The sequence below is a fragment of the Pipistrellus hanaki genome (genome assembly GCF_964339955.1).
Source record: "Pipistrellus hanaki genome assembly, chromosome: 1".
In the NCBI taxonomy this organism is placed as follows: domain Eukaryota; kingdom Metazoa; phylum Chordata; class Mammalia; order Chiroptera; family Vespertilionidae; genus Pipistrellus; species Pipistrellus hanaki.
Window position 1 is genome coordinate 8,446,534 of NC_140503.1, and position 16,090 is coordinate 8,462,623.

Genomic DNA, 16,090 nt, shown 5'->3' on the forward strand with positions numbered 1-16,090 from the left:
CTGGGAGGGCGGGGAGCGGGAGGAACCCGGGCCCTTTGCAGGTGTGGTTTAACCCCCGCACGCTTGGAGGCCGCTGCCAGCGCTCGGTGACACGGGAGATGGGACACTGGTGCCCGGGCCGCAGCCCTTCGGCCCAGATCCCGCGGCTAAGAAGCTGCCCGGAAAGGAAGGACGCCCAGGGGGACGGGCCCTCCCCCGCCCCTTTGCCAGAACCCCACCCCCGCCACCCCCGGAGCCAAGGGGGAAGGTTCAGAGAGACAGGAGAGCCCGGAGCAGGTTTATTTTCCTTTGCAAGTTGTGTGCAGGGTATATCCAGCCAGGATGCTCCCCTTCCCCGGAAGGTCAGAGGTTCCTGCCGTTGTGCCCTAGAGAGCTCCCCGAGCTCAGAGAGGATCGCCGTGTGGAGTCGTGGGGTCTGCCCCGCGGAGGGGCCCGGGGGCCGGGGCAGGGGAGGGAGCGGGGGGCCTGGGGCCTGGGTGCGGGGACGGCAGAGCCAGGGCCTCGGCTGCCGCGGGGCCTGGCCGGAGGGGCTGGTGGCCCTCAGCCCCGCTGCAGCGCCTGCAGCTGCCGGGACACCTTCTCCAGCTCCGCCTCGATGGCCGACAGACTCTCCAGCTCCTGGTCCTGGGGGAGAATGCCGAGGGTTATGCGGGGCCTGGCTGGGCTGTGCCAGCATGCAGATGGGTGGCATGGCTAGCTGTGTGGCCTCGGTCATGTGGCCTCAGTCATGTGGTCTTGGTCATGTGGCCTCGGTCAGGTGGCCTCGGTCATGTGGCTTTGCCTCTGAGCCTCGGGGCCTCTGTGTACCACGTGGACAGTGATGCCACTGGACAAGGCTGCTGAGGAGTATTGTGCAAGAACACGGGGAAAGGGGGGCCCCCACCCCAATGAGTGCCTGCCAGCTCCCTTCTTCACAGTCAGAGGGAGCCCTGGGCTGGAGGAGGAGGATCGGGGACCCCTCCACCCAGCCTGCTGCCTCCTGAATGGCTCCAGGTGGGTGCTTGGAAGACACTGCCTCTGGCTCAGTCCTTCCAGCCCCCCTCGACCTTGGCTCTGACGACGGCTCTGGGGTGAGCCCAGGCCTGGTTCCCTCTGCTCCAGGCCTCCCACCTGAGCAGCCAGGGGCCCGTGGCAGGGGCTGGAGGCTGTGAGAACTGCCCCAGGACCGGGTGGGAATGGAGGGACAGGTCCCAGCCTCCTAAGGCTGAGCCTCAATTTTTGAGCCCAATCAGGGGGCTCGACAGGGTGGTTCAAGGGCACATTCTGTGTGGCCTGGCGGGGTGCCCCAGCCTCAGGAAGCTTCCAGGTCCCCAAAGCCGGGCCTGATGCCCATGAGACTGTGCCCTGGAACTCGGAGCAGGAGTCAGGGCAGGCCACCCCCTGGCCTTGACTAGGGAGGGGTGGTCTTCCCAGGCCCCTCCCCACCCAGCCCCGAGGCCCGCACTGACAGCCCATCTGGAACCGACATCAGTGGTTGCCATGGAAACAGGAGCCCAGAGCCCTCCCTCTGGGAGGAGCCACTGGGGCCATTTCTAAGAAGACCCTTGGGCTTGGGGGAGGGGTCCCCGCTTCTCCAGCTGCAGCCGGGGCTCCCTCTGCCTGTGAAGGGAGCTGGCAGGCGCCTGGGGCCCCTCACTCGTTTCAGCTCTGAGTGCGGGGAAGAGGGTGACCAAAGGGGCCCAGTCTCTGCACCCAGCTGCGGCGGGGCTGAGGGCAACTAGCCCGGGGTGAGGAGCAAGTTTGTTTCCTGGAGCCCCAACCCTCAGCCTCCTGGGCTCCAGCCGCCAGGAAAGAGCCTCAGTCTCTCTCTCGTCTCCATCTCTCCAAGGCCTGGTCCCAGGCCAGAGGGAGGGGCGGAGACCAGAGGAAGGGCAGGTCCTCTCTGGAGGGACAGGTCCTAGCCTCCTAAGGTCTCCATTCCCGCCTGGGCCTTGAGGCTTGAGCCACGGACAGCCCTCCGCCCCCCACGGCCTCCTCCAGCTCCAAGGCTGTGGCCAGCCCTGCCAGGGACCAGCTCCCCCCCATCCCCTCCTGTGGGGCTGCGTCTCTGCGCCCCATTGAGCTAAGCAGCCCTGGGCACGGCCAGGTTTCCAGGCTGCCCTGGTTCTGATGGTGACAATGAGGTGCCCCCAGGGGGACCCATGAGGTTGAGGAGAGTGGCCTGGAGGAGGCCACACAGCCAGGAGGAGGCAGAACCCAGGTTTCCGGGCACCCACTGCTTCCCTCACCCCCTGCAGGAGGTCCAGCTGGCCCTGCCCCTGCCCCTCCGCCTCTGCCCTTCAGGGGTGAGGCAGGGCCTGGGCCTGGGGGCAGGAGGGGTGCGAGGGTTGCCTGGGGTTGGGGACAGGGCCCGGCTGGATCTCCACAGTCTTCCCAGGACACCCTGTCCCTTGGTGTCCCGTCCTCTCAGGCCCTCCCAGCTCCGGGCCCACGGGTGCCCTGGGCCTGGGTCACCTGGGCAGCAAACGGCCCTCCTCAGGCCAGTGCGGGGCGGGTTCTTTGGTTTCCCTGCTCTCTCCCAGGTCCACGCCCGCAGAGGCCCGGCTGTTCGGGGCATGGCGCTCAGCACCTCACCCCCTCCGTCCGGGCGCTGACCTGAGCACCTGTCTGCCAGCTTCGCTGAGTGCCCCCTGTGAGCTGGGCTCCCTCCCTTCTTCGTGCCCCGTCCAGCCGGCCTCGAACCCAGGCCCCTCGGTCCCCGGGCTCCCTGACTGAGCACCTCTCCGGTCCCAGACTCCCCGGGCCGGGACCCTCCGTGGGCGGCAGCCAGCGCCTGGGGGAGGCTGCCCCCGCGGCCGGGCCTGCCCCCCGAGGCCCGCCCCGTACCAACCTCCGGCCTGCGGTTGGCGCTGCCCTCCTCCTCCTTCTTCTCCTCGGGGTAGCTGCGCCCCTGGGGGGCCAGGCCCCCCTCGGGGTCCTCCTGGGAGGACGGCCTCCAGCCACGGCGCAGCTGCGGCCCGGGGCCCCGGAAGCCGAAGCCCCGGGGCCGGAAGGAGAGCCTCACGGAGCGGTCGGGGTCGTCCTCGTCCTCCCCGTGCGGCCGCTTGTCCGCCGTCAGCGCCTGGGCCAGCTGGTCCATCTTGCTCCATCGCTTGGCGTCCGCCCACTCCTCGGAGAGCCGCTCATCCTCCGGCTCCGGCTCCCTGCTCTTCCCGCCCCGGAGGAGGCCCCGCGGGGCCCCTGCCATCGCCTCCTCCGGCCGGGCCTCCGGGTCCCCCTGCCCCTCGGGGGCCTGAGCTTCCTCAGCCCCAGGCTCTCCGGCTCCGTCCTTGGACCAACCTGGAGCAGGCGAGGAGGGGGAAATGGTCACTTCCCCGGCCCCGCCATGCCCGGCCGCTCCGGGGCCAGCGCTGACCCCGGGCCCCTCCTGGACGGCAGCTCAGCCCGCCAGCATTCTCCTTGGAGGGAAAGCCGTCTCACACCAGGACTCTCAGAGCCCCGAGGGGGGGTGACCGGAGCCCGCTTCTCCTCAGCCCCAGCAGCTGGGAGCCCGGGACTCGGGGCGCCGTGCTGGGCAGGAGGAAAGGCCTGGACACGGCCCATGGGGGAGCCACGGTCTTTCTTAAACCCTGACACCGTCCCAGAGATGCCTGTCCATCGGCCATGCTGTCCCTCTGTCCCCAGAGCCTACCCACCCCCCTGCCAACCCTACCCACCCCCCTGCCAACCCTACCCACTCCCCTGCCAACCCCACCCACTCCCCCGCCAACCCCACCCACTCCCCCTGCAAACCCCACCCACTCCTCCAAACCCCACCCACTCCCCCGCCAACCCCACCCACTCCCCCTGCAAACCCCACCCACTCCCCCTGCAAACCCCACCCACTCCTCCTCCAAACCCCACCCACTCCCCTGCAAACCCCACCCACTCCCCTGCCAACCCCACCCACTCCCCCTGCCAACCCCACCCACTCCCCCTGCAAACCCCACCCATTCCCCCCGCAAACCCCACCCACTCCCCCCGCAAACCCCACCCATTCCCCCCGCAAACCCCACCCATTCCCCCTGCAAACCCTACCCACTCCCCCCACAAACCCCACCCACTCCCCCTGCAAACCCCACCCACTCCTCCTCCAAACCCCACCCACTCCCCCGCAAACCCCACCCACTCCCCCCACAAACCCTACCCACTCCCCCTGCAAACCCCACCCACTCCTCCTCCAAACCCCACCCTCTCCCCTGCAAACCCCACCCACTCCCCCTGCAAACCCCACCCACTCCTCCTGCAAACCCCACCCACTTCCCCTGCAAACCCTACCCACTCCCCCTGTAAACCTCACCCACTCCCCCTGCAAACCCTACCCACTCCCCCTGCCAACCCCACCCACTCCCCCTGCAAACCCCACCCACTCCCCCTGCAAACCCCACCCACTCCCCCTGCAAACCTTACCCATCCCACCCCGCAAAGCCCCTCCAGCCTCCTGGGTTGGGGAGGGGATCTGTGTGGAACAGTGAAGATGCATGGTTTGGAGTCCGACAAACCTGGGTTGGAATTTCAGATTTTACTACAAATTAGCTGTGTGACCTTGGGCAAATGACTGACCCTCTCTGAGCCTTAGTTTCCCATCTGGAAAATGGACATAATGAGGTAGAATGAGATTGTGGATGAGCCCCGCCCTCCCTCCCCCCTCCCCCTCCACACCCGTCCCCCGCTCTCCTACACATCTGTCGAGGTCTCAGAGATCATACATACTCTTGGCCCTCCGGACCTCCTTGTAGCCAAGGCTTGGGTGGGGGTCAGCTGCCTCGGTGGGGTCTTCTTCCTCAGAGAGAACCTTCTCTCCAGCCTCCTCCTCCTCGTCATCATCGTCCTCTTCCTCTTCTCTCCTCGCCTGCTGTCCTCGCTCCGCATCCTGGCCCTCCTCTCTGTCGCCCTCTCCCTGGGAGGGGCCCTCGCTGCCCCCCTCGGGCGGGGGCCCTGGCTGTTTCTGGCTGGGGAGGCTGGCTGGGGGGTGGGTGTTGGCATCCCCCTCCTCCTCCGGGACCTGGTTGTCCTCCTCGTCTTTGGGCCCCTGCCCGAGTTCCGGGGAGGCCTGGGGCCCGGCTCTGTCTGTGTCTTCACCGCTCTTCTCCACCTCAGGAAAATCGGCCCTTTTCTCGGCATCCTGGGAGGGCGTCTCTTCTGTGCCTTCTGCAAAAACAACAGAGCGCAGTGGGCACCCAGAGTCTCCCCAGAGCCCGGCGTCAGAGCCCAGTCACTGTGTCTCTCCGATGCCAACACGTCCAGCCGGACACCCGGGCAGAATGAGGGCTACCCTCTCCGTGTCTGGCTTTGACCTGAGCACAGATGACCTGTTTCTTTGTAATTCTACCTCTTAAAGAAGGAGGTGATTTAAAAAAAAAAAAAAAAAAAGACCTTGAAAAGGACCCCAGAAGGTAGAGCCTGAATGGAGAATGAGGACATCAGCAGAGCTGCTGTGTGACCTGGGGCAGTCCCTAACCTCTCCGTGTAAGAGGCACCTCACTGCGACCGCGCTGCCCCTGCCCTGCGGGCCTGTTTGGAGCCTCCTGTGGACGTGCTCGGCTCTTCAATGGCTGTTTCCATTAAGAGGGTTTCCTTGTGCTGCTCTGGAGACAGCCGTTAACAGTGGAAACCCCTCCCATCACTGGAAAGGTTACCCGGTCCCTCTGGCGCCAGGACTCCGGGGAAAGTGCTCCCCTCCCACCTACAGAAACTCACACCGATCCTTAGTGCTCCCCTCCCACCTACAGAAACTCACACTGATCCTCGGTGCTCCCCTCCCACCTACAGAAATTCACACCGATCCTCGGTGCTCCCCTCCCACCTACAGAAACTCACACCGATCCTCGGTGCTCCCCTCCCACCTACAGAAACTCACACCGATCCTCGGTGCTCCCCTCCCACCTACAGAAATTCACACCGATCCTCGGTGCTCCCCTCCCACCTACAGAAACTCACACCGATCCTCGGTGCTTCCCTCCCACCTACAGAAACTCACACCGATCCTTAGTGCTCCCCTCCCACCTACAGAAACTCACACCGATCCTCGGTGCTCCCCTCCCACCTACAAAAACTCACACCGATCCTTAGTGCTCCCCTCCCACCTACAGAAACTCACAGCTATCCTGTGTCCCCGCCTCCCGGTGCCTAGTCCGGGGTGCTCTTTGTGCTGACACGTGGCTGCTTCCCTTATTGAAGCTTACACACACACACACACACACACACACACACACAGACACAGATACACACACACAGGGACACACACACAAAGACACAGACACACACACACACACACACACACACACACACACAGAGACACACACACACAGTATACACTGAGTGGCCAGATGATGATGATCTCTGAACGCATAATAATCTGGCCACTCAGTGTATATCCTATATAATAGAAGTCTAATATGCAAATTGTCTCCTCGACCAGGAGATCGACCAGCAGGCAGGCCGGCCCACCACCCATGTCCCCTCCCCCTGGCCAGGCTGGCCGGACCCCACCCATGTACAAATTCATGGACCCGGCCTCTAGTATACTCACACACACACACACACACCCCACTGCCCACCCACAGCCCACAGGCATCCACAGCCATCTAGACCCTCATTCCCCAGAGCCAGGGTGGGGGTCCGGCCATGCCCCCCGGCAGGCTTCCTGAGGGCCGGCCCCTGAGAGCCCGGCTCCTGCAAACGGCCTTGTTCACCCCTTCCCCATGCACGGGGCAGGGCCTGCTGGGCAGTCTGGAAGTTTGCAGGTGGGAGGGTGAGCACACGATGATCTTTGACCCTAAAAGCTCTCTGGTTTCAAGGAAGATGATTCATTTGGTCAAAGCATTGTCCCACACACTGAAAGGTGGTGGGTTTCTCAGTCAAAGCATACTCCTAGGGTTCATGTTCAATTCCTGGACTCTCTCTCTCTCTCTCTCTCTCTCTCTCTTCCCACCCACCCCCTCCTCTTCTTAAAAAAAAAAAAAAAATCAACAATGAACATATCCCCAAGTGGGGAGTAAAAAGAGAGCTGACCCAGGTTCGTTTAGCGTTTCCAGCCTGCTCCTCTGTACCCTCCTGTGACTGGCGATGCTAAGGCACCGAATCCCGGGAGGCCACATGCTCGGGGCGGGCGCCCTGCGTGGTGCCCACGGGAAAGCCAGCATCACAGCGGCTCACCTGCCGGCCGGACCCTTCCTGCTCTGAGTGTCGGCCGCCGGTGGGCTTCGGAGTGAGGCAGACCCAGACCACCGGTGCAGTGAGGCCTCGGACAAGGTGCTCACCCTCTCTGGGCCTCGTTTGTAAACGGAAGGAAGTAGCAGCCACCTTCCAGGGCGGCCAGGAGGGGCTCCTGCCTCCTGGGACCCTCCATCTATCAGGGCTGCTGTTCCTGTCCCCTTCCCGCCCCCCCACCCTCTGGCAGGACTGGCCAGCACTGACCTCTCAGCTCGGCCTGGTCGTTCTGCTGGTTCTTCTGCCGCTCAAGAAACTTGGAGAGCTCCTCCTCTAAGGTGCTGTGTTTCTTCTCCGGACGTGCCCTCTCCGTGGCACCTGGTAGGAGGGAATAATAAATTTGGTCTGAGCTGGCGCACTTGTCTGTGACGGCGAAGGCCGCCGTTTGCTCATCTGGGCACTGGGCACGCACGGTCCAGGCCTGCCCGGCGAGAGGCGGAGGCAGTGAGAGCGTGGGGACGGCGGAAGGGTTGGCTGTCCCTGTCCCCTCCGAGCTGTCGCCCATCGGTGGCCATACCACCTCCAGACTCAGTTTCTCACCTAGGAACTGAGAACAAGCCTGCCTGCTGCCTCACAGAGCGGCAAAGACTCGGATGGAGCAGAGGGTCCCAGGGGCCGAGGCAAAGAGGGGGCCCCCTTGGGACCTGGCCGGGAGCTAGGGAACCCTGCAGCAGGTGGCAATGGTGACGGTGACCCTCAGGGTCCCCGTAAGTCCAGACATTTGGGAGAAAGCCAAACACGTGCCCGAGTCCAAGCCCAGGGCTGGCATCTGCTGCCATGAGCCACACCCCCCACTCCCCGCATCAGCCCGAGGCTGCAGCTGCCGCCGGGACTGTCCCCTCCGGTGCCTGGCTCCTGACCGTGGCCCCTGCCCAGGCACCCGGCCCTCTGCAGCTGGCACTGATGTGCCCCCCCAGGCTGGGAGTTTCTGGCATGGCCAAAGGAGCCTGACCCCGTGGTTGTGGGCAAGGGAGTGTGCCCAGAGGAAAGAGGTCCTCTTTGCCACCCAATCTCGAACGTACAGCCCAACTCCAGCGCCTGGGCGGCATTAGGAGAGCTGCGTGCGGTCCGGCATGTCCCTAGCTCACTGTGTGGCCGTGGGCAAGGCTCTCGGCCTCTCTGGGCCTTGATCTCTTCCACTCTATGGAGGCCGACCTGACCAGGTGGCATGGAGGACCCTGCCGTTCCACTCTCTAGTTCAGTGGTCGGCAAGCCGCGGCTCGTGAGCCACATGTGGCTCTTTGGCCCCTGGAGTGTGGCTCTTCCACAAAACACCACGGCCTGGGCGAGTCTATGTTGAAGAAGTGGCGTTAGAAAGAAGTTTACGTTTAAAAAATATGTGGCTCTCCAAAGAAACGTCAATCGCCGTGCTGTTGATATTTGGCTCTGTGGACTGATGAGCTTGCCCACCACTGCCCCAGTTGAACAGAAATAACTGCGGACCAGAGAGAACCCAGACCTTCCGTCCCGACTTCCTGACGCGCGGTCGCTGGAGTTTGCCCAGATTCACGCGCGGCGGCTGCAAGTACCTTGGGGAGCGAGGTCTTGGAGCTCGTTCAGCAAGTTCTGGTGCCGCAGCATCGAGAGGATCCGCTCATCTGCAACGAAGGAGGGTGTCACGGGCCACGGCCAGAGGACGGCGGGGGAGAGATTGCCATCAACCGTGTCTGCTGAGCACGCAGACTTCGTTCTGGAAACGCAACGCCTGGGTGGCAGCGGCAAGATGGGGTCTTGCGATAACACTTTAGAAATGACCCCTTTCCCAGCTGTCGATCGGTGTCCTACCACAGCAGAAAGGTCAGCGCTGTCCCCGCACCCAGACCCTGGCCCAGAGAGGGCAGCCCCGAGCTGAGGTACCCGCCTCCGTGCCTTGGCTCATGCTGGCTGACTCCCCACCCCGAGTGCCCTTCCTCCATTCTTCCACCGATTGGTTTCCAACTTTTAGCTGCCAGCCCCAATGCTGATGTTGGCTCCATCCAACAGCTGCTCAAAACGTGACTGCCTGCATAGCAAAGCTTCTCCTCCTGCCCACCTGCAATGCTGCTTTTCTCATCACCTGTCTAAGGCGTCTGCCAGGTGCCAGCGGCTGTTCTTGGCACGGGGGCTACAGCACACAAAACCCCCATCCACAGGGAGCTCGCGTTCTGGCGGCTGCTGTTCCAGACCTGGTTTCATTCTGCGCAGAGTCCTGACTGACTGTGTTCCTATTTGTCCCTCTGCCCATCTGTACGCACGGGGCCCGGACCTCCTCCATCTCCCTGGACCCCTCAGGCTGCAGCACAGGCCTGGGCGAGGCTGGCACTTGGTCAGGGACAGTTGAGTTAAATCATGGAATGCCACCCAAAGCCCCACCCCCATGCCCTAGCCCTCCAGCCCAGCAGGCGACAGCCCTCCCCCCAGCCCGGCCCATACCTGCTCGGAGTGTCTTAGAACACTTCGCGCTCACGGGCCTGGGGCCGGGATTGGCCAGCGTGTCAGAGATCACCTCAGCGAAGCACTTCATCAACTGGAAAGAGAGTGGGGCAGTTGGGGTGGGTTCGGGTATGGCACTCAGCCCCTGAAGGCTCCAGGGCAGATTCCTAATGAGGCCATAAGGCCATTTGCTCTTCTCTCCAAGAGCTCATGAATGCCTGGCTCCAGGGTACAGCTCTGCTCTCTCAGACAACAATAGCAACGACCAGAGAAAACCCTCAGATGGTACTTACAGGCCAGGCACTCCAATCCCCTGGCCAGCAGGTGCCCCTCTGAGGGGGGTGGGTACCTGGGGCCTTCTCGTCTCCAGGGGTTTCTCTAATGAGGGGGAAGCTGCTCCCAGCATCAGACATCTGTTCTGCAAAAGCATCTCCGTCTTGCAGATGCCCACAGAATCAGCTCTGTCCAGGAAGCCTTTCTGGACCACCCAGAGGAGAACAAAGATCTTCCCTGGCGCCACCCTGGCTGGGAACAGGATGTGGATGGCTGTCCCCCAACATCCCCAGGCTGTCCCATGCCGGGGCGACAGCCGCATGGTCTGGCTCCACCCTCACGCCTGGATGAACCTGCTGGCTGGAGGTGGGCACTGTTGGCTAGCTCTGGATGCCCACCCCAGGCCCTCTCTCGGAAGGTGCTGTGGACAATGGGGCGCCTGATAAATGGATATTGGAGGATGGTGCCAGCTCCAGTGTGGTATCCTAGCGGTGTTATCTTGGGGATGACCTCTCTGAGCCTCAGTTTCCTCACTTGTGAAATGGGAGTGAGAAGAACCTCCCAACTCCCCTCCCAGGGTGACAAGGCACAGATGGGAAAACACTCTATAAAGCTCAAGTGCCACATACACCCAGGGAGAGAGACACAACTCCCAACCTGCTTCAGCTGGCTAGAGCTGGGGGAAGGGGGGGCGGGCAGGGCAGGGCAGGGGGTGTCAGACAGGCATCAGGCAGTGCTGGCAGGGAGAGAGGGCGTGGAAGGCTGTGTCTATGGGATACCAAGGCAACCTGTCCAGGGATGCAGGATGGCAAGCTGGCAAACAGGCTGTACAACTGCCTCAGCAGCCTGGGGATGGAACATTCGGGCCTCTAACAGCTGTTCTGGGGCCCCTGACCCCAGGCTCCAGCGTACAATACGGTGACCTCAATGTCTCCCAGGAGGGATCTGGCGAGGAGGGCCCTTCAGCCTGCCCCTTGCATCTCCCTGCAGCCCCAGACCTTGCACCGGGAACAGCAGACAACCCAGAGATCCCGAGACCAGATTCCGAGAGAGACACTGGGTCTGGGCCCCAGGAACAATAGGGAGATTCAGGAGGGAAGCTCTAGACATAACAGCGCCCGTTTACTGAGGACCTACTGTGTGCCAGGTACTCCTCACAGCTCCCCACAAGGAAAATACTGTTACAGGTGGGAAAGGGAGAAGCTCAGAGACGTTAAGAGATTTCCCCAAAACCTCACAGCTAGAACAGGTGGTGGAGGTTTAATACAGGCTAAAGTATAGGAACCACCATGGAGCAAATGGATGCCGCTCTGGGATGGAAGGGAACGGCTCCTGGGAAGGTGGGAAGCAGACGTTTACCCGCCTCTCAGGTGGAGGTATCTGTGAGCACCAGAGGCTGGACAAGCGGCCCCAGCTCAGGAATGAACTTCCAAGTGCACACCTAACAGGAAGTACCTCTCGCCGGCTACAGAGCCTCCATCAGCGTCTCCTAAGTCTCTTTCCCGAGTGACATCCACCGTCAGCCCTACCTGGCTGGGGCCCAGGGTGCAGAAACCATCGACCCAGGGTGTGACCATTGTGGCTCTTCGGGAGAGCCATGGCCTGAGTGCCTGTGGGGTGGGGTGTGCTTCTGGCAGAGCGCTGGGTGGGAGGGGGGGTAGCACAGGGGGAGGGGGAGACCTGGCTCTCCCCTGTCTGTGGACAACCACAACCACCGGACAGAGAAGCCACCCCCAGCAGCCCTCGGCGGGTCTGCCGGATCCGGGCTGTTCGATGGTGGGTCTGGCACCCCAGCCCAGCAGGTAAGACACGAGCCCCACTGGGCTGCAGACTCAGCTCCGAGGACGCTGGGGACATCCCGCTGCGGGCGGGAGGGCAGTGGAGCAGTCTTTGGTCTCTTGGTTCACTAGCTGTCCCAGGCTCAGCAACCGCAGTGCTGGCTCCTGGCTTTCTGCCAGCTCACTTCTGCAGCTGCCCAAGAACTGGCTGTAAGGTGTCCCCTGGAGCCTCCTACCCCTCCGGGGGCATCCCCACACCCCTTCTTACCTCGTCGTCAAATTTAGTCATAGGGCCGTTCACAGGGAGGGCCATGACTGGCAAGAAAAAGAGAGAGAGAGCTGGGGTCACTTCTCTGTCCTGAGGGGACAGCCCAGGCCTTGGCCAGGTTCACCAGGGGCCCATCACCTCTTCGCTCCCCCTCAAAACTGCCCCCACCCAAGCGAGATGCTGGGGCTGGTTTCGTTTCCCGCCCCTGGCAGCTGCCTCGCAGAGGCTGCATCTGAGAGCCTTGGCCCTTCCCTTTGGGGAAGCTGCTCAGAACGGGAGCTGAAGGCAAGCGCGAAAACAAGGCCCAGGGCTGCAGGGCTTGGGGCGGGAGGAGCATGCAGGGAGAGGTGGCGAGACCCGGCGGCGAGGGAAAAGAGATGGAGGAGGAGGAGTGTGAGAGGACGAGGAGGAGAGGAAGAAGTCGAGGGCAGGAAGAGCGGTGGGATGGAAGAGGGAGAGAGGCAGAGCGAGAGCCCGCGGCAGCCCTCCCATCTCCCCCAATGACCTTGGCCAGCCAGGGCGCGGAGCCGGGTGCAGCCCGGACACCCGGCCCAGGGATGAGGTGGGGGCACCTAGGGGCCCGGAGTCCAGCCCAAAGGAAGGATCGGGTCTGCGGGTCTGGGCCCCGGACACCGAGCTGGGTCTGCAGGGAGGCGGGCGCTGTCCGCGGTGCTGAAACTCGCTGCGCGGAGGGGAGGGACCGAGGGGCGCGGGCGCTGCGCGGGGCCGGACGCAGGGCAGGCAGGGCCGGAGCCAGAGGGGCGCCCAGGACCCTCTCCCCCACACTCCGCTCACCTTGCCCGGCGCACAGCAGAAGCGCCAGGACCGCTGCGGAGCGCATGGCGAAGCCGGGACGCCGAGCAGCCCGAGGTCTGGGGCCGGGCGCGGTGGGCACCCGGGCGCGGATGGTTGGACGGGCGGTGCGGGATGGGCTACCGCAGGCGCTGGAGCGGGGATGGGGGTCGCAGAGTCTGTCGGTGCACCCACCAGCCTCCCTGCACAGAGTTGCGACACTGCAGTAGCTACAGCAGAGGCGTGCGCCCGCTACCGCTTATATACCCCACCCCGGAAATGACGTCATCGGACCGCCCCTGCCCTGGCTCCACCCCTCTGGGGGTCCGGCCGTGGTTCCTTCCACCCCCATCCTCGCCCCTCTGGCCCAGGCTGCACACACAGCTAGTAAGTCTGGCTACCAGGCAGGCATCTGGCTTCCAGGAGGTGGCACCAGAGACGTGGCTGATTCTCCGCCACTCAAGGCTCCACCGACTTGCTGTGTGTCTTGGGCAAGACACTCCTGGTCTCTGGGCCTTGGGTTCCTCCATTGCGCGGTGAGATCCCTGCCAGTCCTCATACAGCACGCCATCCTTCCTCCGACATGCTCCCCCTGGCATCCATTCAGGGGCTCCCTCAAGTATGCAGGAGTGGCTTCCTGACTCCTGTCTGAGTGAGGCCTCTCTCTGGCAACCCAATCTGTGCCTTCGTGACTTCTTGTTGTACCAAATATCTATATATTTATTTGAATAACATTCTGTCTGCATGGCTTCCACAGTGCTCAGCACAGCTCCTGGCACAGAGATGCATTTAAGAGATGATGTTGAATATACTGAGTGGTAGTTCAACCCGTGCTTGAGCGAGTCCTGGGCTCTGGCCATTGTTGGGCCGCTCTCGGGGGGGTTGTGGGGAGCGGTGAGGGAGGGGTGGGGGCCAGCTCTTGATGTCAAACCAAAAGAGGTGGGCTTGAGACTTTACTCAGTAGCCCTGATCAACCCCTTAGGACCACCTTCGTGCCGCTGTGACCCATCCTGTGTTTGAGAACAGCTCTCACCTCTTCTTGAGCGTTCTCAAACCCCGAGTGTCGTGTGTAAGGTTGGTTCCCTGGCTTGTTTCCCTCTGCCCTCGGGCCCTCGTGCTCGGCCACATGTGTAAGGCGGTGGGTGGTCACTGCCCAACTGCCGTGAAGAAAGCTGAACCACTTTCCAAGGGAGTGGGCCTCTCTCATGGAAACTTCCAGAGCCGCTGCCAACCTCTGGGAATGTCTGTTCTCTAGGAGCCAGACCCTGTTTGTCATGAGACTGAGCAAAGTCAGCAAAGACGTCCCAAACCAGGCTTTGTGAGTGACAGTGACACTCGTTAGCATTGCTCTGTGCATCCTAGCTGATGGCCCATCGCTGATCCCTCCCAGCACCCTGGGCCTACATCAGAGAGGGACTGGATTCTTCTTTGCAAGTTTGCAAACAGCAGAGACCCGGGAAGCGGCAGTGAGCACCACGGCAAGCGAATGGGGACGTTGGATGTAGAGCTTGTCTTGCCCAAATGCCCCATGTGTCCCGCCATCTCATGACCTCTCCCATGCCATTCCCTCTCTCTGGAAGGCCTCCCATTACTATCCCACCCCTCCCCTGCGGCCTGGCACACTTCCACACCTCCTAAGTCCTGAGGTACCTCCTTCCTTTCCTTGCCTCCACAACACTTGTTTGAGTATTCATCACCAAAGATAGAAAGCATTTGCCTTTAGGCCCTGACCAGGTAGCTCCGTTGGTTAGAGCATCGTTCTGATATACCAAGGTTGCCGGTTCGATCCCCCATCAGGGCTTGTACAAGAAGCAACTGATGAACGCATAAATAAATGGAACAACAAAAGGATGTTTCTCTTTCTCTCTCAAATTAATAGGTAAGTAAAGAGAAAGTATTTGCCTTTATCTCATTTCACTTTGATTTCCTTAGTGTTTGGTCTGCATACTTTGCATCTTGGGACTTTGGTTCCTGGCATGGTGCTGGGCACATGGTAGGCACAATGGAGAAACAAAAGAAGGAAGAACGTCACAGCCCTTGATGCCATCTTTGAGCTGGACCAGTGAGGTCAGGATAAGCTTCTGGAACAAAAACCCCTAAACTACAGTGGGATAAGATGGGCCTTATTTCTCTGTCACACAGCAGCCACGACGTGAACAGTCATGGGGTGGCTCCACATGAGATTGCCATCTTTGATGCCAAGGCAGCTACTCTAGTCACCACCATTTATCCGTCATCACATAGAGACAAGGGGTGGAGGCCGAGCAGCTTCTTTGTAAGGATATGATGCATGTATCACTTCTCCCAGGGGTGAGCACTCAGGCACAGCCGTAAGGGAGGCAGGACAGCCACTGGGGTGGTTCTGATTACTAAAGGAAGGGGATACTGGAGGACAATGACCTTTCTCTTACTACACATCCCATGGGGATGGTGACAGTAACTCACCTCGTGGAAAACTTCCTGTGAGCCTGGCGCCGTTCTAAGAGTTTGCAGGTGCCATCATTGCACTGTATACAGGTGGAGTTCTGCAAGAGGATGAAGCCCAGATGCCCGAGGGCACTCACCGTATGTAGTGAATTGATGCCTCCTGCATGCATCTAGAATGGCACTAACTATGCACCGCCCTTGGGAGAACTGAGGAAATTGTCTCAGATAAGCTCTGTGTTGTATGGGGAACCGTGTATGGGGCTTTTGATGGGCACATTGTAAGGAGCCAGGCACTGGGTTCGATTCTTGTCTTTGTTTGGGTTCCCCCAAAAGCAGATGCCAAGACAAGGATTTGGGATTTCAAAGAGTTCAATTGGAAGTGATTCCAGGAAGCACAATAAGGAAGTAGTAGATGGGACAAGGAAAAGAGAAAAGCCGCTGGCAGTTGTGTAGATGATTGAGTCACCGCTGAGGGCAGCACCTCAGAATTGTGCCAATGGGGCGAGGAAGCTGGGTACTTTCCTTATGGGGGGTCTCTCCTGGAGGCTTGATTTACCAGCACTCTGCTCTGCTCTGGGCTGCAGTAGGAGGGAATCAGGGAGGCGTATGGTCTGCTCTGGAGATGGGCTTAGCTGCCCACCTTGGAGTCACGTTAGAGTGCCAAGGGACCAGCAGGTCTCAACCTGCGCATTGCCCTCTGGTTCCCCAAGATCTGCTGCCAAACTTTGATCCACGCACACACTCCATACATATACTGCCTTGTTCTGTATGTGACATGAAGCATTGAGCTGAATGGGTGGTGGAGCTGTAGCATAGCTCACAGAGAGGAGGAGAGGGAGAAAAGCAAAGTCAGGAGCTCTTTGCATTGTATGTCAAGAGCATGTGGGTTAGACTTCTCCACCTTCATCCCAACTGTCTTGTGGTGGGCAGAAATAGGAAAGCTAAAAAC

General features: G+C 61.4%; 1 protein-coding gene across 1 annotated transcript; it reads right to left on the reverse strand.

Annotated features, from left to right (window-relative positions):
• Positions 1-256: 256 nt before the first annotated feature.
• On the reverse strand, positions 257-12,945 carry CHGA (chromogranin A). The gene is made up of 8 exons (XM_084902739.1): positions 12,718-12,945; positions 11,923-11,969; positions 9,604-9,697; positions 8,721-8,789; positions 7,399-7,509; positions 4,693-5,130; positions 2,831-3,279; positions 257-624 (listed from the first exon to the last, which is right to left on the reverse strand). The coding sequence occupies exons 1-8, from the start codon at positions 12,761-12,763 to the stop codon at positions 541-543; spliced, it is 1,338 nt and encodes a 445-aa protein (XP_084758865.1). The 5' UTR covers positions 12,764-12,945; the 3' UTR covers positions 257-540.
• Between the last annotated feature and the right edge of the window lie 3,145 nt (positions 12,946-16,090).